The sequence below is a fragment of the Mizuhopecten yessoensis genome, unplaced genomic scaffold, assembly GCF_002113885.1.
Source record: "Mizuhopecten yessoensis strain PY_sf001 unplaced genomic scaffold, ASM211388v2 scaffold9049, whole genome shotgun sequence".
Classification (NCBI taxonomy): Eukaryota; Metazoa; Mollusca; class Bivalvia; order Pectinida; family Pectinidae; genus Mizuhopecten; species Mizuhopecten yessoensis.
The window spans coordinates 1,365,346-1,389,158 of NW_018407853.1; the positions used below are offsets into that span (position 1 = coordinate 1,365,346).

A 23,813-nucleotide genomic window follows, 5' to 3' on the forward strand; every position below is an offset into this window, starting at 1 on the left:
TCAAATATAGATTATAGCAGCTCATTGTTATTGTTAGATTTTTAGGTCACCTGAGCTTTGCTCAAGTGACCTATTCCAATCGCTTTTCGTCCGTCGTCGTCCGTCGTCCGTCGTGCGTCGTGCGTAAACTTTTACATTTTCAACTTCTTCTCAAGAACCAGTGGATGGATTTTTTTCAAACTTGGTCAGAATCATCCTTGGTAGATGAGGCTTCAAAATTGTAAAATTGGGATTCCTACCCCCACCCCTGGGGCCAGGGCGGGGCCCCAAAGGGAAAATTATCCAATATTTCAAAAATCTTCTTCTCCAGACTCAGAGGTACTACAGTGATTTTCTCTACGTGGAAAGAAAGATCATCAGGGGCTTTACTTAAATTGTAAATTTCAGGACCCCCGAGCTATCCGTTCTCCCTTGGGGAGGGGGTAAAGTTTACTATAGTTTATATAGGGAAATAACACTTTTGGGTATATTTTGACAACTTTCTGTAGGAAATTATTTTTACTTGGTGAGAATTATCCTTGGAGGTAGATGGTTTCAAATTGTAAAATTGAGATTCCTACCCCGACCCCTGGGGCCAGGGCGGGGCCCCAAAGGGAAAATTAATCAATATTTCAAAAATCTTCTTCTCCAGACTCAGAGGTACTACAGTGATTTTCTCTACGTGGAAAGAAAGATCATCAGGGGCTTTACTTAAATTGTAAATTTCAGGACCCCCGAGCTATCCGTTCTCCCTTGGGGAGGGGGTAAAGTTTACTATAGTTTATATAGGGAAATAACACTTTTGGGTATATTTTGACAACTTTCTGTAGGAAATTATTTTTACTTGGTGAGAATTATCCTTGGAGGTAGATGGTTTCAAATTGTAAAATTGAGATTCCTACCCCGACCCCTGGGGCCAGGGCGGGGCCCCAAAGGGAAAATTAATCAATATTTCAAAAATCTTCTTCTCCAGACTCAGAGGTACTACAGTGATTTTCTCTACGTGGAAAGAAAGATCATCAGGGGCTTTACTTAAATTGTAAATTTCAGGACCCCCGAGCTATCCGTTCTCCCTTGGGGAGGGGGTAAAGTTTACTATAGTTTATATAGGGAAATAACACTTTTGGGTATATTTTGACAACTTTCTGTAGGAAATTATTTTTACTTGGTGAGAATTATCCTTGGAGGTAGATGGTTTCAAATTGTAAAATTGAGATTCCTACCCCGACCCCTGGGGCCAGGGCGGGGCCCCAAAGGGAAAATTAATCAATATTTCAAAAATCTTCTTCTCCAGACTCAGAGGTACTACAGTGATTTTCTTTACGTGGAAAGAAAGATCATCAGGGGCTTTATTTAAATTGAAAATATCAGGACCCCGAGCTATCCGTTCTCCCTTGGGGAGGGGTTAACGTTTAATATAGTTTATATAGGGAAATAACACTTTTCGGTATATATTTTATATATTTTCAGCAGAAAATTGCTCAAACTTAGTCAGAATCATCTTGGGTAAATGAGAGTTTTACTTTGTAAAATTAGGATTCCTGCCCCATCCCCAGGGGCTAGAGCGGGGCCCCAAAGGAAACATTTACCAATATTTTCAAATTCTTATCCATTGATGACATGACAAGTATTGTATTTCACTTAGTTTACATGCTGATTTCCACATCACATCTAAACAATAAAATAAAGCTACCAGTATCTATGATATAACTCAGGTGACCGCTAAGGCCCTTGGGCCTCTTGTTTTATAAGCACCTTGACATTTGTAAAGGGAACATTGATCACATATCTACAGAAGTTCAAAACCAGCAGTGTTTTATGCTTGGAGGGAGAGGGGGAAGATGAATGTTATCACCAGCACCAGTGGGACACCAATGATACAATAACATGGACGGCCAAGGCAGACAAAATATACCGACCAAGATATGAATGTTAGACGTTTGGTAAGTATATGTAATGTCGAATGTTGTCAGCTGAGGATTTGAGAATTATAACAAAATAGCACGCCGTAAGGCGATACCGGTGTTTCAAACGATATAGATGTGTAAATTGCTGTAACATGCTGTTGAAATTTAATATTGTCAACTTTCATAATTTCCCTAGCTTAAATATATATGGAATATAAATATAACACGATATCAGGCAGCATTCTATTAATTGAATCTCGCGTGCATTCCTCTCCATATTACATGTATGCATATATGCATTCCCACAGCTCCAAGTGACGTGTCTATTAGTGTCGTTTTCACTGACCAATCCGCAGAGTGGCCCGGATGGTGAGATCAAATGTGACTCGCCCGATTTTCCACCTTCTTTCGATGAAAATGTCTTCAAGACTTCATTATCGAAGTATCCGAGGTAAGGTGGACTGGTGTGTACTTATCACTGCATACCGTTGTACTGTGAATTTTCGTTGGCAGAGGCATTTTCAATTTGAACTCAAGTGAGCGTAAAGGCCCCTTGGGCCTCTTGTTGATGGTATTTAGTTTTTGTATCATTGTTTTGTGGTATCATAATATAATTACGCAAATCAAAGTAATAATATATAATGTATTCATAATATTACGAAATATATTTAACGATCTATCATTTTGTGAGCTATTTCTGAAAATCACAACGATGTCAACGCACCAGCCATTACTATATAATTTTATATAGTACATTGTGTTGGATGACAGAGACATCTTCAACATTCATGACTTTTTTGACAATGGGAAAACTAGGGAAACATTTTTTTAAAAAGATCATCTCAATGTTTTTAAATGGGTTTAAATGTCTAAATTGTTTCAAATGCATGCTTGACTCAATGTACATATTATCTATTTTTAAAAATACTTGAGATAATGGCGTAGTATTTACTCTTCACGTCATTGCTAGTTCAGCGTTGACACTTTAATTTTGTGGACAGATGGTGTTTTATATTGGAAACGAGTGCCACAGCCTGGGTTGTCATTTGTTACTCTATGTAAGCGGGATTATTGTAAAACTTGATTCTGTGACGTTGCCAATGTTGAAAATGCTTGCTCGAAACGGTGAACTCGATATTGACGTTTACTGGTTTGACAGAGAAATCTTCGACGCGGGGCGCGGGATGAAGTCAAATGTCTAACTCAAGGTTTGTTTAAAACTGAGGTGTAACCTGGTGCTAATACGTCAAAAAAAATCGAGATTCGCCATGATAATTCACGAATGTTTATTTAAAAATTATTAAGAGTGATGTTTACAACATCTGAAATTGTCGCTAACGCAGTCAACAAACATTTAACTATATACATGTTCCAGAGTTTAAAGTAAAAATTCCAGATTAAAATTGGAAACTATCAATGTAATGGATGAGTTTGACTTCGCCTCGCCAGTTCCAATCCTACTGAAACAAGAAATCGACTCCGAACATTTTGCATAATTTCATATACTTACATTTGTGTTGCAGTCCCTCTAGATAACAGTACCAACTCAAAATGTTGTTACGATTCAATAAAAGCAAGTGTGTAGTAATATTAACAGTAATACATGTACCTTTATATGACCTCTGACCTCACTTTGTAAACACAAGTCACTCCCACCCCACTCACCAAAAACACCTATTTTATTTTGGGTTATCAACGGTTTAAAGTTTTTAACAGAACAGAACCAAATCACTGTCCTCTGCACTAGCGTCCGTTGCAAGTGGCGAAGCAGGTCAAATCCTCCCGGCTAGTCGGCCAGTCCCGGACACGGACTGAGTTTTTATAACTGAAATATATTATTTGGTTTGAAATGAAGATCTACTGTCAATTTTAAAGATAGTCAATGTATGTTAAACCTGCTGGTATGTACATTAAATGATTAAAAATATACAAAGTGGAACTATTTGTTTATTGCTCAACTGTGTATTTCGTCACCAATCTTTCCGGCGAATAAGACTGTTCAATTAATGTTGTTTTCAGGACGGTGTATTGCTTTTTTTACGTGAAAAAAAACTTTTTTAATTTCAAATAATAAAAGTGAATGTTATGGAACGTAAATATAAGGTTTGAAATGCATCTTTTTAACATTTATGAGGGTATGCAACACAAACGCGCATCATGGAATATGTTTGAACGGAACTGTGTTGCATACCCTGATAAATAATGAAAAGATGCATTTCAAACCTTATATTTAAGTTCCATTACATTCACTTTAAATATTTATTGTAACGTAACGTCATTTTTTTTCGACATTCTTGTTCGGTTCTAATTTTTGGGAAGTAAATCGAACAAGAATATCGGGGGAAATCATGAGTTAATATTTTGCAGAAAATATAATATGCATGTAAAGAACAATTGTAACTATGTAATAAAAGCAATACCACACAAATGTCTTTATCTGACGCCTCGGGTTGTAATCGTTCCCGGTTTGATTGACGGCTGGATACCTTTCACTCGGACTAAAGCCCTTCCTGTAATAAACTCATACGCGCAATGCAAAATTCGTACATGTGTGTTATTGACTTTATATATATGCAGTCATCACAGACGCCAACAATATAATGTAAATATTCTCAACTTTCCGCCATTTACAAAACAAGCAATGTTTCTGATGCCGTTATTGTTTATGTAACATATTCCATTTAGTACTGCACCCTATGGCACTATTTTTCCAACGACAACATTGCTGATACGCTGTTTCAGTAATACATAGTATTCTTCGTACTCTCAAAATATGTATGTGTTTTATCTTTCAGCTGTGAAAATGTCCTGTTCTAGTGTAATATTTATTATATAAACAATATGAAAATCTTATTTTATTTTAAACATTACTTACCAGATACCATGTGCATATTGATCGTGTTGCATATTTATTCAATAATAAAATCTCAACTAATAATTTTAGATACCTTTCAAACATCTTTAGAGAGCCTCGTCAGACATTGCAGTATCTCACTGAGGGTTCAGAAATTTCTCTGGTATATCTTCATCGTATATGGTGTTTTTACTTTCCCCATCCAATCAAAATATGCTCGAAGAAAAAGTAATTAGCATTTTAAAATGTTTTGTCCTGATTTGCACATTACCTCTCCCATCTGAGGCTGATTGTAAGCCATACTTTAATATTCCCGTGATGTTATCGTCATATTTCCTAAACTACATGCTCATTGTGATTACCTAAGGGTACAAACTTGGATATACATGAGCCTGTGAACTTGATATTACGAAAATGAATCTTAAATGTTGCGATTGCGGAGTTTTATTGTGAACCTTATATCATTTGTGAAATTAACATCGTGAACTTGAAACCGTGACGTTGACATAGTAATATGTTGACGTTGACATACATAAATGTAGTAACATGTTGACGTTAACATATACACATATTGACGTTAACATAGTAACATTTTGACGTTGTTGTTTAAATAGTAACATTTTGACGTTGACTTAGTAACATTTTGACGTTGATGTTGACATAGTAACATTTTGACGTTGACATAGTAACATATTCACGTTGACATAGTAACATTGTGACGTTGACATAGTAACATTGTGACGTTGACATAGACATATATAACGTTGACATAGTAACATTGTGACGTTGACATAGAAACAAATAACGTTGACATAGTAACATATTCACGTTGACATAGTAACATTGCGACGTTGACATAGTAACATTGGGACGTTGACATAGTAACATATTCACGTTGATATAGTAACATTGTGACGTTGACAGTTACATTTTGACGTTGACATAGTAACATATTCACGTTGACATAATAACATTGTGACGTTGACATAGTAACATTGTGACGTTGACATAGTAACATTGTGACGTTTTAACATTAAGTGCTTCTCATATTGTTTATTATTTATATAGGGTTACATATTTTGTGTGTGTGGTATTTATAGTGCGTGTTATTTAAAACGTGTGTTGTATTATCACGACAGGACAATGATTCAGCGTCTGAGTAACCAGGATATGCTACGGTCATCTATCTTCTGGACATCACGGTACAAACTACACCAAAACAAAATGTAGGTAATATGATGATTAATACGAATCAAATTATTTAAATAAAAAAGGTTGAGGTCATAGCTCTAAATGTAATCATTGAAGACCTTAAAATAAAACAATGATGTCGATGACCCTTCAAAAAACTTGGACATGCATGAATGAAATTGTATAAATATTAAACAATGACAGTGATACAACTATAGTACCCGCGATATGACCAGGCTTATTATTGGTTCTATAATGTATCTGTATTCAGGGAGGCGCTTACCAAGGAGGCACTCTCCCCTCAACCTGCTGCTAAGGCCACACCCAACCTTGACGTCATGTGTTCCACTCATCCTCGAAACTCCAGCATCAGAAACACGTACGTCTATAGGGGACAGGACTGCTGGGTCCTGCGGCCCTGGTGGGGTACCGACCTCCACTGGGTGGAGTGTGACAGGTAAGGCCTGGTGAAGTAAGTAAAGGGGAGCGCCCACAGTGTCTTATAAATAAGACTAATACATACGTGTCCCATCTACGAGAGATAAGCACTGATATTATAGGTACAACTGATAAACTCACAGATGGTAAAACTGTTTTAAAGTATTTTTAATACATTGGGAAAATAATGTTAACGTATTGTCTGCTGCTTGCCCGAGAATCTCCCATTAATAGACGAGAGTTTAATTTGGCACTGACCAGACATTTACCCGTGAACGTCATGGCAACAGTTCACGTCATGTGGCGGCTGGACCAGTGCTTAGGTTTGGTTAGGTTTAATTTCGTTTAACGTCCTATTACCAGCTAAGGTCATTTAAGGACGTCTGGACCAGTGTATTAGCCTCTACCATTTCGGTTTTATCGTCTCATCGCGCTTTGCATTAAAAGCAGTTTTGCTACTACTTATTGAAAACAAATCACTTTATGCAAAGGATTTTCTTTTTTTTTATATAAAAAATAAATAAATAAATATGTGAACATCAATTATAGAACGAATCCTTGAAGATTAATTACACATTGACATCATCGTTGGGACTGTTAGGTTCGTCCTATCTTGTCTTTCGATTGTCCAGCTTTACTTTGGTATAAAACCTGGTCTAGTTAGTGCATTGCTTGCGTTCTGCTTTGATTTAGATGATGACCTCATGCTTTATTGTCGCCGTTTGAAATCTCCTGATCTAGATTCCGTGTGTATAACGAGCCAACAATGCTATGATGCCTTTGCGTAGTTTGATTTTGGCCTGTCCTGTTGTAGTATGATTTAGGCCTGTCCTGTTGTAGTATGATTTGGGTCTGTCCTGTTGTAGTGTGGTTTGGGCCTGTCCTGTTGTAGTATGATTTTGGCCTGTCCTGTTGTAGTATGATTTTGGCCTGTCCTGTTGTAGTATGATTTGGGCCTGTCCTGTTGTAGTGTGGTTTGGGCCTGTCCTGTTGTAGTATGATTTGGGCCTGTCCTGTTGTAGTATGATTTTGGCCTGTCCTGTTGTAGTATGATTTGGGCCTGTCCTGTTGTAGTATGATTTTGGCATGTCCTGTTGTAGTATGATTGGGGCCTGTGCTGTTGTAGTATGATTTTGGCATGTCCTGTTGTAGTATGGTTTGGGCCTGTCCTGTTGTAGTATGGTTTGGGCCTGTCCTGTTGGAGTATGATTTTGGCCTGGCCTGTTGTAGTATGATTTGGCCTGTCCTGTTGCAGTATGATTTGGGCCTGGCCTGTTGTAGTATGGTTTTGGCCTGTCCTGTTGTAGGATGATTTGGGCATGTCCTGTTGTAGTCTGGTTTGGGCCTGTGCTGTTGGAGTATGATTTGGGCCTGGCCTGTTGTAGTATGGTTTCGGCCTGTCCTGTTGTAGGATGATTTTGGCCTGTCCAGTTGTAGTATGATTTTGGCACGTCCTGTTGTAGTATGATCTGGGCCTGTCCTGTTGTAGTATGATTTGGGCCTGTCCTGTTGTAGTATGATCTGGGCCTGTCCTGTTGTATGATTTTGGCCTGTCGTGTTGCTATCGGAAACTACTCTAATTCATTACTGCATTCTATCCCTGATTCAATCTCGACAAACAATTACATCTGGTATTGTGTCAACAATTTCAGATTATTTAATGTTGGAGATTAGCCAACACACCACACACGCAGATATCCGTTATTTCTCGTTGGTTCGTTAGTACAACGTGGATGTGTACTTATGGATAATGGCGGGGTAAGCTGTAAAGAAGGCCTATAGAAACACACTCTTGTTGTAATCAAAGTGAGGAAATATTATTGTTTGTTTTGTTATTGAAAATGTGTTACAGCAACTGTTTCCGATAACTGACAAGTATAAGCATACAGCCGTAGGCACCCTCCAGTTCCAGTTTATTATCAATGATATCCTTTATCCCGGCTGTTTTCGCGGTAGTTATGTAACAGTACGTAAACGCTATACAGTCCAGAGCGTGTTTGCACTACATGCAAGGAAGAGGTATTTATCCAATAGTAGACGATCACACGAACAATGAAAATGTTGTCACGTCAACGCGCCATTTATAATACATAACTGTGGCAAGCCAACTTAACATTTATTCAAGAAGCAATGTCGAACACAATCTAATTAAAATTATATCTTCACATCGCTCCCGTTTACTGATATGTCGCGTTGAAGATCTAACAACATCCCGTAGAGGGTCACGTCAGAGGTCAACATGAATGTATTATCGTATTTATAACAAGCCAATCAAAGCGCGACATAACTCTTTCTTTAAACCAATCAGAAAGCAGGACCTGTAGCATTTAATGCAGACACCTCGTAGCCAAAAATCCACTTTTTCGTCTGGTCCAGTGATAGTTTGAATATTGCGAAGCCTGTCATTGATTAATTTTAGTTTCAGGTTGTTAAACTTTTAAACGACAACATCACCAGAAGAGGAAGTCTCTGTTATTTCAAAGCAAAATCCACAAATTGTACAAACGTTGTCTTGTAGATAGACACGGCGTGGTGTCATGGGCGCCGCCATTTTCGATGCTCATTTGACACCTCTCGGTCTTTTATCATAGCAAGTGTGTTCCGAAATCATTACATCATCACTTACAGAAATGCGTAAGCTCTCATCTGATTGGTTAATGCAAAGGTCGCCTGAACATGACCCTCTACGGGATGTTGTTAGATCTTCAACGCGACATATCAGTAAACGGGAGCGATGTGAAGATATAATTTTAATTAGATTGTGTCGAACACAATTTTAATAAAACTATATCACATATCTTATATAGTATATGGCAGATCTCTTATATACTATAAAAGATATATAGAAATTAAATGAGATGCTATATAAGATATCTTATATAGGAACACGAGATTTTAACAAAATGTCAAAATCAAGTCTCCCCATTCGGAATATCTCCAGGATCTAGTTCTATAAAAGCCAGTAGGGTGGCTGTCGACGTTTGGTCCTGTCGCCAAAGTGTCGGAGCCCACCTCAAGGGGGCGTGGATTGGCAGCCTCTGATTAAGACGTGCTTCGAAAAAATCTTTTTTTTTCGGAGAAGAAATAATATCTCATTTTTAAAGTCACGACATCTCATTCTATATACGATATATCATCCAGTAACCAGAAACCAAGCCTATATTATTGACTTTTCTAGAATTAGATCCTCGAGAAATTCCGGGTTTGGGGACTTGGTTTTTGACTTTATAAGATATCTTATGTAGTGACGAGATATTACATTATATAAGATATCTAATGCAAAAAAAAAAGAAGAGATATCTAATATAACATCTCATTTAATTTCTATATAAGATATCTTATAAAGTATATGAGATATCTCAGATATTAAATAAGATATCTTATACAGAAAATTCAATAAGATATCTTATACAGCTTATAAGATATCTTACATAACATCTCATTTAGTTTCTATGTAAGATATTTTATATATTATATAAGAGATCTAGTATATATCATATAAGCTATCTCATATACTACATAATATATCTTATGGAGTTTTATGAAATTCGGGATCGACATTGCTCCTTGGATAAATGTCCAGTTGGCTCGCCATATATAACATAATTTCCCCAATCGTCGTGGCGAAATAACGAAAAAGCGAATAGGCGAAAAACATTAATCACTCGACATAAGAAATGATAAAGCGCATTGTGACAATTATTAATGCAGACAGTTTTGGTCTGTGAGGGATTAACCAGTCATGGTTCCTTTTACAAACTTCCAGGTACTGTAAGAATGGCGGGCTCGACTTCACACGCTTCTGGTACGTGTGTATCCCTGGAAACAAACGTGCGACTCAGTTCTGGGTGTACTGTCCCGTGACCCGGGAAATCAAGTTTATTGTGGAATGGCTTCCCCAGGCCTGTCTCTGTCATAGATACAAGTGCTGACTAAAACCAAAGGCGGTCAAGTTCATCAGCACTGGCTGACCGGAGGAGAATCCTCGGGGAGAGAAGATTCGACTGTTTACGTGCACAGTAAAACACATTTTGACACTTTGTGGATAACTGAAAATGTTACTCTAGATGTATTTACTCCCAAGGAAGCGAATGTATCACTATGTAAGCCCAGTAGTTCAACCCATCACGCCTTTTACTAGTCTTACATACTGTGTTCGATAAAATACATAAGTCATGGCTTCTTAATGTCAGGATGAACATTGACATTAAAATACAGAAATGTACAAGCGTTGAGGCAAGCTTTTGGATCAGACAAATGTGTGATTGGTCAATATGGAAATCCAATGATTCTATATAAACCGTTGAGTACACACAGTAGTATTATAGCAGGTAGTTCATATCTTAAACGTTCGGATCAACATACAGTATATGAATGACATGCAAACATAAGTGACGAAGGAAGACAATTTCACGACTCGTGCCCTGTCCGAGGCCTCGAACTCACGACCTACGGCACCTAACCGCTCAGACTATCATACCACCAAACTGTTTCACCTTCTTAGAATAAAGAAGGTTTCGATGATACGTATATCATTGTAATTATGGTTATTCATTGACTAGAATTTGTAGCAAGAATACTGCAACGTTTTTCACTTTCGTTCAAAGGACATACTTAGCAGGAAATCAACGGAATGTCTGATACATGTGGTTGGATCAATTTTACAGCCCACTAGTTTAGTTCCTCTGCCCGTATGATTGTTGCACATATCCCTCTGTGTGGTGGGCCGGGACATTTGATGTAGCTCCCGTTCTGTGATTAAAGATTATTGTTGAGAGTACTTTGACGCGAAAAACACCATAGATGTTAAGATATCCCCGGCCTATAGCAGATTAACATCTTGCATGTGACTGTAAGAGCAGCTGACATATGAATATCAATGCAATTACCGATATCACTGGTGTTGCCAGACTGAGGCGAGATCTAACGTATATATCGGTAGTGCTGTGTAACTTAGCATTGCTTTTATCAATGGTAAACAGTTACACAGCAGGATTGTTTTACTTTTTGTGTGTTTTTAAAATTAAATTTCAAAATAAATATTGCAATCTGCCGTAAAACGTAAACTATTAAATTCATATATATCGACAGCAGGACAGGTGAACGCTAGGTATCGAGAACACAAGAGGTGATGAACAACGCGAATTCAAGAACGTTAGGGACCAAAGGGACACACACAAACAAATGATATATATATGAAGCCAAACGAAAAACGGATGCGAAATTTAGTTGAACATGATGCTCATGAGCATATTGTTGATATAATATGCACGATGGCGGTCTGTTTTCTGATTAAAGAGCTAATTTTTGAGTCTTTTTGTTACGTTTTGTTTGTTAGTAGTATAGTAACACTATAGATAGCAACCCTTCACTCATTGTTATTGGTTAAAATCACTGTTGTCAATACAATCATGGTTGATTTGCGCATATTTAACGTGAATGTGCGGAGCCTCGGGAATCGCCGTTATCGTCTCTTTACCGCCGAGTAATTTCAACAGCTTATCCTAATTACCATTTAAATGGATTACAAATCAAGCCATTTGCGCTCTTATGAAGTTGATATTTCAAAGACCAGTGTCTGTTTGCTGACAAGGATCCGTGTTTGAACTGTAATTTGTTTTACCAAAATACATACAGGGGTCAAAGTTAAAACCTTTAAACGACTTCTTCTGATTAAACTTTTTTCAAACATAAACATTTCAATTGATTATCATATTTTATTTTAGACCTCCTTTAATATGGAAAATAATCTCCAAAGACTATATCGACTCGTCAATTTATAAAAAAAAAGTCATGATCTAAAACTGCAATATTCATTGAGTTTAAAAGCAAGAAAAAACGTACTGCTGAATAGTGCAAAGTGAAATATCTGCATTTGATTTGAAAGTTGCAAGTGTAAAAATTGTTTTGAAAGTATGGTTTGTTTCCATGTTGCATGTTTTCTGAACATTTAGGTGTCCGACTGTTCACCGGACAACCTAGTTTGTACATGCAGTAGTATACAATCTGTATGGTTACCTTGGCGAATAGTCCCAAATAATCTTGAATACGTCACAAAAAGTTTGTAGCATTGATAACCAATGGAAGAACAGCAGAGCAGGTGTTATGTGGTCTCTTTGTCGCGTGCCCACAACACAATGGGAAGCAATATTTACAGTCTCTGAAGACACTTTTAAACAGAATACCAGTGAATGCCTAGAGTAGCATGTTTCTATTGTTGGGTACGGATTTCACAAATGCATACATTGTATATCAGTGTCTTGCAAGACTATAACGTCAGGAGGTGAAGAATGCAGCCAATATTTCTGACATGGAAGTATCGTGATTTAGTGACTAATGGCTCGTGGTTCTCTATTCTGGTAACTATTAAATAAGACAATTAGTTCCTTACATATGGCGCGACCTTTGTGGCGCTAGTATTATCTCAAACGGAATGGAGTTTGGCTCATTTACTGGTGCTTTCGGAGTAAATACAAGAAGTTCTATTATTTCCCGGTTCAATATCAACATTAATGCGATATGCACATGCATTTGTCATTAGATCGGTTTATTTACAATGACACTCAACAACTGGAAATGTAAACTCCCAGAGGACGGGCAGTAACATCCATGGTCTATAAATATTGATATATATGGCGTCATCTAGTTTGAGTTATTCACAGCAAGTAATGCTGTCTACGCACGAAGGCATGTCACATCACATGGCCTCTAACTAACCCAACGTGCGTGTAGGTGGCTTTAACTGAAAACTCATACGAAATTCAGTAGATACTGTAGTGTTATAATTCTAATTGTGGTCAAGAACAATGCTCTTGTGTAGGAACTGTGACATGTTTTGTCTGTTTCCCATAATGTCATTCTTATACACAAATCTCTATACGGACGGCTCGTAAAGACGAGTTGTTGGCCTTAAATTTGTAGAAGCTGTCTGCAGATAAATTTTGTAGTGACTAGATGTATATATTTCGATAACGTTTACACTTACTGATATGTTTATATGTTTGTATAGGGTGTAAAACATTCTGTATGACTACAAACGTCGGAGAGGTAGAAGACAACTTTCTAATCAGACAAGACTGATAATCATATATAATTGTTTACAGCATATCTACAACACGTTTACAATATGCTGTATTTTATACTTGGACCACATGTCGTTTGGAACACCTCTTAACTTGATCGCGCCAATTGATAATATTATTTTAGCTTTAACAAAATTGGGTATTGTCCACCTCGGTATATGGCACACCTCTATTTCTCACTAACAAAATACTGAACTTAGGGCTCCTCCATCTGTTTACATCACGTGGTTACATACTTAATTAATATCTGACTCATCTGTAAAATGACAACTTTGTCAATATAATGATTTGTATTGTGTGAATAGAATACACCATTTGAGCACATGTGTCTAGCAGGTCTGTAGTTACACGTTAAATTACCTCTGTACTGTTATCGATAATCACTTTCTAGTGTTGATTTAACTAAATGGTATGGACTGTAAGCTTTAGCTGTACTCGTTTTAATCGGGACACTTATCGACAAGATGAAGTTTTCTAGCTTTGTCTTCTAAAACACTTTATTGCTGTCAGTATTTCAGTCTCTCTAAATAGACGCACTGTCCACACTGTTGATCTTATCTGAACTAAGGTGTGGCCTCCATGTCGTCAAAATTAAAGAGACACATGGTTGAAATAATCAGAAAAAATGTGTGACACGAAGGTGGATCTTATTAGAACAGAATTGGTTTTGATCTCCATTTGAACCCATTAGAGAGAAAACGCGGCCTCAATGTTGACATAAGGCACGGTGGTTTAGCGGTGGGACGCCGGGCTCTTGACCGGAGGGTTGCGATTCGAGTCGAGTCACGTCACAGCACTGTGCTGTATCTTTGAAAAAGATTTTCAAGTTTCAAGTTCTTTATTCACCAAAAGTCTTAAGACTTTGAAAAAGATACTTTCAGTACGTGGCTGGGCAGTGCTAGAATTGTTGAATGCTAGCTGTAAGCACCGAAATGGCAGCACCTGCTGTATGCTCCACAGGGATATATTGGCTTGTTGTAAAGTCACTATAACCACGGATAATAATTTTTGAACCACTTTGAGACGACCTACAAACTTGGTTGTGATAAAGCGGTATAAAAGAACCTCGAATTATTATTATTATATTATTTATATCATTATCATGACATATATATGGTGACATGATACGGGAGATTTTACCTAAAGAGTTCTAGGATTAAAGTGGCTTGACCTTAATGTTGCCATCACCAGAGATATGTTGTGGCTTCAATGTTGACATAAACAGAGATGTTGTGGCTTCCATGTTGACATAACCAGAGAGAAGTTGTGGCTTTAATGTTGACATAACCAGAGAGATGTTGTGGCTTCAATGTTGACATAGCCAGGGAGATGTTGTGGCTTCAATGTTGACATAACCAGAGAGATGTTGTGGCTTCAATGTTGACATAACCAGAGAAATGTTGTGGCTGCAATGTTGACATAACCAGAGATATGTTGTGGCTGCAATGTTGACATAACCAGAGAGATGCTGTGGCTTTAATGTTGACATAACTAGAGAGATGCTGTGGCTTCAATGTTGACATAACCAGAGAGATGCTGTGGCTTTAATGTTGACATAACTAGAGAGATGCTGTGGCTTCAATGTTGACATAAACAGAGATATGCTGTTGCTTCAATGTTGACATAACCAGAGAGATGTTGTGGCTTCAATGTTGACATAACCAGAGATATGTTGTGGCTTCAATGTTGACATAACCAGAGATATGCTGTTGCTTCAATGTTGACATAACCAGAGAGATGTTGTGGCTTAAATGTTGACATAACCAGAGAAATGTTGTGGCTTCAATGTTGACATAACCAGAGAGATGCTGTGGCTTCAATGTTGACATAACCAGAAAGATGCTGTGGTTTCAATGTTGACATAACCAGAGAGATGTTGTGGCTTCAATGTTGACATAACCAGAGATATGTTGTGGCTTCAATGTTGACATAACCAGAGAGATGATGTGGCTTCAATGTTGACATAACCAGAGAGATGTTGTGGCTGCAATGTTGACATTATTGAAGTAAATGTATGATCTTGATTCTGACTGAAGTAGCGAGAAAGTGTGGTCTTAAGTTTGTCACAAATAGAGAGCTGTGTGGTAAAGGTTGACGTGATTAGAGGGATATGTGACCTCGGAGCTGCTATATGTATGACTGTAAAGGTTGACGTGATTAGAGGGATATGTGACCTCGGAGCTGCTATATGTATGATTGTAAAGGTGGTATCTCAAAGTGTGAGATAATTGGAAGAGATGTGGCCCCAGTTTGAACATAATAAGAGAATATGTCTTTACGGGTACAGTCTACATTTAAATATTGCGAAGTACTGGTTTACGTTTGTTACAACAAACTATCTGTTATTTGATTGACATAATTCATACGAGATTATGTAACGAGTTCAACACTTCCATTGAGCGAGTTTTGAAGGGTCTAATGTAATGGTATATCGAAAAGTGTTTCGCAAAACTCTTATGACATGGCAACAAAACCAAGATAATTTCATCAAACTAAGTTATACATGGAAATCATCATCCCATATGACTTGCCCTTATCATAACGTCATAAATGAGACTCGTATCTACCAAATGGAAATCATATTTGTCTTACAGTATTAGCAGTTAAGCTGCTTTCACTTGGCATTAATAAGGAATAGTCAGTGAAGGAAGTTATTACCTTTGTATGCCAACTGAAAGCAGTTTAATTCTTATATATACCGTTGTTGGAGTCAATTAATTAATATCCTCATTAAGTTTTAATTAATGTTGGTATCATGAATCCTTGTTTAATTAAAAGAACAACCATCATCAAGGGAAAGCAAGTGGTGTATATGTGTATGTGTGTTATGGAATGGTTGTGAGTGTATATGAGTGTGTCTTGTTGATCTATGTACTAAATCTATGCTTCATGTCAATCAATACCGGATAGGAGAAGACTTATATAGGCTAAGCCTGTTGTCTCATCCAATTGTGCAATTTGTTGTCCAATAAAATTTGTTGAAATAAAAAAAAAAAGCAAGTGGTATCCAAAGTTACAATTAGAACGCTCTAAATCAATCAATGACATTCATAGCTAGTATGAACGCCATATGAATTTTGTAGAGATATAAAGTGTCCATACCATATAGTGGTGTGCTACGTTATTGACAAATATATTGCACGATTTATCTTTTCGTCCAGGTGCTATTACTGATATGAATGTTTATTAGAGAACAAAACGTCTGAATTAAACCTTAAATTTAATAACATGTTTTAATAAACGACACTTTTATCATCTACGAGCGATTACAATTTAATTTCGTAGTGCTGTTTTAGAAGGCGTTAAAAGTTATAAGTAATCGACCCGTCCACGGGGTCATACAGATGTCACATCAGAGCGACACTAACGCTCATTTTGTTTAACGTTAATAATCCATCGGTGAAATCGATTTCGTATGATGAACACTCCACGAGAGATGTTAGCTGTAATCCCAGGCAATGGTCTGGAAAATGTTCTGTCGTCACATGTAATATTAGTGTTAAGTAACGTGAATAATTCATCTTCGATACATCAGGCACTATAGCCGGAAATGAAATTTTCAACGAAAATTGTAGTTCAACATTTTATGTGACTATTAATTCTGTACCATGTATGGATACTTCTCGGATGTAGGTGTCGACACTTCTGCTGCCGTCCACGCAGGGACTGTCAATCTAGTTAATCCCGTTGTAACTCTAAATGACAGAGACTAATAGCATTTCAACAATGTAACCCGGAACCCATCTGTGCTTGGAGCTTTGCGCATCTCCTACCACTGCATGTCCGCGGTAAGTAAATAGTTAACGTTGCTTGCTACAGCAGAGTAAGGAAATAGTGACAATGTTTAATTTAAATATTTTTTTATATTTATTGATATTAATGACAACGTGTAATGTGACTCATTAGTAGAAAACGACTTAATGAACTTGGTTTTGAGAAGGATTGCTAAGTTGACAACGCAGTTTGTCGGTTTTGTCCGATACATGTAAACAATTCAATATGTATAGATCTGGTTTCCCATAGTATTTTATATCTGTATTCTTGGAAAAATACTCTTTTAATGACATCCAGTGTTACTTAGTTTGCATGACATCTGTGCCTGTTGTTTTGATCGAGTGAAATAGTTTTTATTTCTACTATCTATGATAGCTGATGTTGCTCGAATGTTCTATAACTTCATGCCATGTCCCTTATCGAACTCTGCATTGATCGCTGCAAAAATAACATCATTGTCGCATATTCCTCTTTTAATTTGTATTTTAACTTTTATCGCAGATCGAATTAAACAGTAAATTGAACAATTATTGCCCTTGTCGTATGCACTTGGATATATCATGTTTGATGACGACATTTTCTTCTTGGTTAGAACAAAGTCTAAAACGTATTATATTGACTATTCCACGCTATGTCTTTGATTCATGTATAGTTTAAATAGGTGCCTGTATTATCATGTTTTATACGTTCTCCCCTGCTGTTCCATGACTCTCTTTTCTCTCTCCAAATAACTGAAGTCTCCGTATAAACAACCTTTTACCCTTCCTAGTCACCTCCTTCAAGTCTTGTATGTTTTGTTATTAGTGGTGGCAGTTTATGAGTACGATCTATAAACTACTAAAATGTGTGACATCGTTTATACTTATTTTTACATAAGTCCTCAATTATGTTCACTTCTTCCACTATACTATTCCTGCTATACATTTGCTGGTTTCGGTTCTTCCACTATACTATTCCTGTTATACATTTGATGGTTTCGGTTCTTCCACTATACTATTCCTGCTATACATTTGATGGTTTCGGTTCTTCCACTATAATATTCCTGCTATACATTTGATGGTTTCGGTTCTTCCACTATACTATTCCTGCTATACATTTGATGGTTTCGGTTCACGCCTGAAATAATTTAAGATTACTTCAGGTTCTATAATCTGTTTTGCCTTTTTCACTTGATTCAATGATTCTTATTATATCCGGGTTCATATATTCAGTTATGACATATCTTTATTCCGTTGTTTGGCATTTGTTTATATTTTGAATTATTAATAGGTTTCTGCGCATTTTCACGACTATTTTTTTAATATATTTTTCATTTTAAATTCACTGATATTTTCCTGTGTTTGAAATATATCTCAAGGTTAATCTCGTGTCTTTATACAATATGAATTCAACTTACAGAAGTTCGATATACATGATAAACAACCAGCACTCATAGGGGGACATGTTCCCGTCTCCGTCACTTTTCCGATATTCCTGCTGTATACTTCATAGGGTATAATGTAATCTGATTTACTCATGTTCTATATCGGGTCTATTTTTCATCTAAATTATTCCTTTTATATCTGGTTTAATGTCATTAGCTTGGATGTTTAATTTTAAAATTTCCTCCATTCATTAGAAGACATTTAGTAACAAGCAGTTTTGAACAATTTCAAACAAACTAAAAGAGTGACACCATGGTAACTCTTGGCATCGCAATTGAGGTGCAATACTAATTTAAAAAAATCATTTAATAAGTATTTTGGAAAACCTTTGAAACTGTTATATCTATATCTATGTAATTCTTGAAAATACTTTGCCGATTCCTTTGATTGCCCGGTAACATTGGTCAAGGTATATGGAGAGAACACAAAACTACATAATCCCAACACACTGGTGTACAAGTACAGTAATGTCTACAGCACACCTACTTATGTCTGATTACTCCAGCGTGATTTGTTTATAATGTTCTATAATTAATTGCAACTTTACACCCAGCAATTTGTGTAGATTTTTGGATTCATTATACATGTAGTGTAAAATAAATTGTATGATACACGACGTACGCATTGTGAAAGATAATAAAGTTTACAATCTTACCATGAAACACTTAACTGCTTTTCATAAGGCATTCAATACAGTTCGTTAGGGCTTCATGCTGAAATTTAATTGTCAAATTAGTACCATTTGCAATGGTAAATATTCCTGTATAGTATATATTTGCCCGTTTCCTTTTCATGACTTAGGCACGGTTATTGTGAGAGTTCAATTTAACAGCGATCCTACTCTAACGACATCACCAGTTAACGGGACGCATACAAATAGATAACAGGAAACAAGGAAAACGCATTGGGGAGCGTTATCGCCAATCAGAGAATGAGTACAAATGGGACCTTTAAGAGAACGCAATAATTACAAGGTTCTAGTGTGTCAGCGATGGGATCAGTGCTAGCAATACGCTGGGGAATCCAGAATTTAAAACCTACACCCCGTAACCATAATACGTCCCTTACGTTACATACTCCTATGTAACCCTGTCATATGGATTGCAGATGTTCTACTGATAGGATATACATTTTGTTTCTAGGTCAATGGAAATATCTTATCTTGAACCTGTTTATATAGATAAAAACAGAAAAGCTCGCTATATTTCATTTGATTTAGGATTAAACTATCTCAAATGAGTTTATTATTAAAAGCGAGCCTAGAAGTTTTCATTTTAGTCATCAAAAAAGAAAATGTTGGAACAAGTTTCATAAATCAAATATTACATTAACAGTAATTAAAAACTCATTTGGTCACGTCACCAAAATTATATGCAACTATTTGTGCAAAAAAACATGTTTGAGACTTTACGCAAACAGTTTTAGTAACTTCAACATATTTTTAAATACTTGTTGCTTAACTGAGAGTTAACTGACATTCTAATACTCACGTTTGAAACTGATATGTTTGATTATTTACTCTAGTACTGATTCTTTACGCTAGACGGCGCTATACAATACAGTTGTGGCATGTAATGTGGGATGTACATTACTTTGCTTCAAGAGAGCATACAACATATTAACCATTCCTTATAGTTTTAATGGATATTTAATAACAGATTATCCAGTCTTCGTCGATTTCGTGAACATTCTACAACAGATTATCCAGTCTATCTAGCTGACATGAACATTTTACGTCAAATTATCCCGTATATTTAGATTTCATTGACATTTTACAACAATTTATCAAGTCTATTTAGAATTCCTAGAAATTATACGACATACTATCCAAGCTATTTAGATTCCAGGGGCATTCTACAACAGATTATCCAGTGTGTTTAGATTGTATGGATATTTTACGACAGTTTATCCAGTCTATTATGGTTGCATAGGTAATATACGACAGGTTATCTAGACTTTAATGAAATCATTCTACAGGTCTTCGTGCTAAAACTAAACACATAATGCTCGGAGCTGTTTTGATTTATTCCCTGTACTAATAGAAAGGATTTAAGCATTAAGTTTTGTTCCTTTTACGCCACAGCTGTTAAGTCGGTGTCTTCCGAATGAACGTCTTTTCTTCGGTGAATTATTTTAATTTTAAATCATAAAGTATTTATGTGTAAAGGTTATTAAAAGTATTAAATTACCCATAGTCAATATGAATACCAAAAGGAAATAAAAACCGTACATAAAGTTGTATAAACTACAGTATCACCCTTTGGCATTACTGCGACCTCATTGTAGACACTGAGTCCTAAAGCTTGCAATCAGGTCCTGATGGTGATATTATGATCATTTAGTGTAGATAAAAGGTCATTATGAAACCATCTAATTCCGTAATAGTCTTATTCGATTCCTCAACAGACGCATATTAACTCGTGAGTAGCTTAAGACCATGTTCCATGATTAGTCAATATCTCCTCGTTACAAGAAAAAAATGTCGATTGGGTTATAAATCGGATTTCTAAATTCCTCCTATTAACCAATCTCTTCACTAGGCAGTTTGCACTGTAGTGTTTACAAACAGAGATAATGCTGTTAAATGCTCTGACAGCTGGTATATTGAACGTATACTATTTGGAAATGATATCCACCTATCCACCCGATAATTGCTATAGTTTCGTACACATTTCTTTATCTGTTACGTTTAGAAACTTTAAAAAAGAATATATATGGTCATAAAACATGTGTGTATATTTATTCCCTTTCTTGTTCATACTCAGAAATGTTGTTTTTGAATCTGTTAGTATAACCCATATTCCGGGTGCATGTGCATATACATATTGCTAGGTTAAAGCACACTGCATATGCAATTACAGTCTAACCAGCTTTTCCATTGACTACGCGTTATTCCCTCGCTTTACATTTTGTCTGCAATATCCATTATATCAACATTGCCCGGTTTCCTTTACCTTTGCATTAGATACGATGTCCGTTTCTGTGTAAAGACAATCATTAACATAATTCGGATTGTTGCCATTAGTCAGGAAGCCGCAATCGCCATTTTGGCAATGAAGACCTTTACGAAATTTGCGGTCTAAGCATTTCGTGTTGTTAGAATATTTATGAACAGTTAGGACAATCAATAAAATGTAGTTTTTAAGCTTCTGTTAGAAATACTGGCCAGGCTAGAAGGCTTAATGCACCACCTTTCGGCGTAGCTTTTGCCAAATACAACACTATGCTATAAATATATCATGATGTGTTACGTATGAGGTACAGCACTGTTAGATTTCTTCTAGTATAGAGAGTTAAATAACCTTTAGGACTCCCTTGGGTGAAATTTATCGTTTTAACAAGTACGGACTGGATGCCGTTGTCGCCTTGTGTGGGATAGATGGCGGTCGGTCAGGATTCCTATAGATCCTAATCTAAGAGACAACGATTTACACACCAATAAACATTCATCTCTGAGGATGACTTCAGTGCACGGAAGAGTACACTGACATGACAGGAGGGGAAAGTCACACAAGTGGTTTGGTAAACATTTTATAGAATGTGAAGCAATACACTCGGTGTCTTATCATGTTTACGGACAGAGACGAATTCCGCGTCGGTAACTCGCTCAACAGTAAACGAATGTAACCTTTGTGTATAAACAAATACTCTATTTATGACAGTGCATAATTAAATAATCATTATAATTGAGCTTACACGTGCTTTGTTCCCTGGCTGTCTCTAGTCTGGCGTCCTGGTAAGCGGTTACATCTTATGGGATATTGATTTCCTACAAGGGTATCCATTTTCGCGGATGCAAAATATGTGCATTTAACATATTACCACGGTCAGCTCACTAACTTCATCTAAAGGAAATTTTCTTTTGGCTCATTGGTAGATTCTAAGACTAAAAAGTTTGGATTGATTGTTCGATGCCCAGCGAAGACATTATTCGTTCATGGGACAGTTAGAGTCAATGATCCTCCCCTCGCGAAAAAAAGTACATTGTATTTTTGAAATCCATGATAGGGAGTAAAGAATTCATGGTTATGGAGATGTTGATGGGACTAAAAACTGAGAAAAAAGGAGTTTCTGTAAAGAATGATTATTATACATAGTATTTCATTGGCTGTATTTGCTTCCACAAAAGGTAGTTTCCCTTTATCAAGCGGTAGAGCGTCCGACAAGAAAGTGTGGGGTAGCTTGTTCAACCTCCCAGTGGAGGCAATTACCATTTATTGAGCCTTATTACATATGTCTACTTTGAATCCTAGTCGCTGGTCTATTGTCGTGGTAAACCTAAATGCCTTTAGCGTTGTGTATCACATGTCACACATATTATCGGCTCCATCAGAAATTCGAAATTTCCAAATTCAAGGGTTCCACAGCCGAAACACATTCTATTATACACCACTAGAATATAAATATATATATATCATCACAAAATCGAAGATTCTGTAAACGTCACCCTACATGTAACACGAGCTGATTAATCTTGAATCCTGCGGGTCATAGTTTTGATACAAGATAAATACAATCACGCGGCTTTGGTTGGGTGTAGTTCCTCTCCTGTTTTTTTAATGTCGCGAACCAATCATATTGCCAAGCAAATTCGATTTTGTCTTAATTACTCTAACGTCACGCTACCACAATTGGTACGCTACCCAAATTGGTTCACGGTTAGAAAATGGTTCGAAGAGTACCTTGACATTTAAATTGAGCATTTTCCTCTGATAGTATGACAAGAGAGATACTTATCAACATTTCCACCAAATAGTTTGTATTCATTGTCATTTAGAAAAGTACATGATGACTTCAAAGCAAACTTATCTGCAAATCAGTAAAAACGACGTATGTTGACGAAGTTTTGGAGGACTTTGAAGGGGCTAATTATAGGCACGTTTAAATGTTGATTTCTGGTCCTTAAACCGGATAACATAACAGTGTATATATATATAATTGTAGTTCAGTATGGTATTTATGAAAGTAATATATTTTGTTGCAGTCAGCATAAGAACTAGTAGAAATAAAAAACAAGTGTCATAGCCTTTGATATGTTGTATCAATTTGGGTACTGATCATGGCCAAAAAAGGGACGACATCTCACAGTTAGATTAGGGTTCTATTTTCAAAAACAAATAATCTAGAATCAAAACGTTTTCTGAAAAAGAGGGGGAGGGCGGGG

At 36.6% G+C, this 23,813-nt stretch overlaps 2 protein-coding genes across 2 annotated transcripts in view; both read left to right on the plus strand.

The window, feature by feature from the left end:
- The first annotated feature begins 1,789 nt into the window (after window positions 1–1,789).
- Window positions 1,790–10,301, plus strand: LOC110457224. The gene is made up of 5 exons (XM_021508395.1): window positions 1,790–1,922; window positions 2,195–2,337; window positions 5,880–5,966; window positions 6,203–6,388; window positions 10,136–10,301. Exons 1-5 carry the CDS (start codon window positions 1,905–1,907, stop codon window positions 10,299–10,301), a joined length of 600 nt encoding a protein of 199 aa, XP_021364070.1. The 5' UTR covers window positions 1,790–1,904.
- A 6,612-nt stretch (window positions 10,302–16,913) lies between these two features.
- The window catches only part of LOC110457229 (glycine receptor subunit alphaZ1-like), a 39,330-nt gene continuing 32,430 nt past the window's right edge, over window positions 16,914–23,813 (plus strand). Inside the window, exon 1 of the mRNA XM_021508406.1 lies at window positions 16,914–17,239. The gene's annotated coding sequence lies outside the window, so the exon portion shown is untranslated. The remainder of the gene's footprint in view (window positions 17,240–23,813) is intronic.

What these genes read in the sequence shown, in the direction of transcription:
- LOC110457224 (XM_021508395.1), top strand. An exon ending in TCATTATCGAAGTATCCGAG is followed by an intron (nt 2,338 to 5,879) that starts GTAAGGTGGACT and finishes TTATCACGACAG; the next exon opens with GACAATGATTCAGCGTCTGA. An exon ending in AAACTACACCAAAACAAAAT is followed by an intron (nt 5,967 to 6,202) that starts GTAGGTAATATG and finishes ATCTGTATTCAG; the next exon opens with GGAGGCGCTTACCAAGGAGG.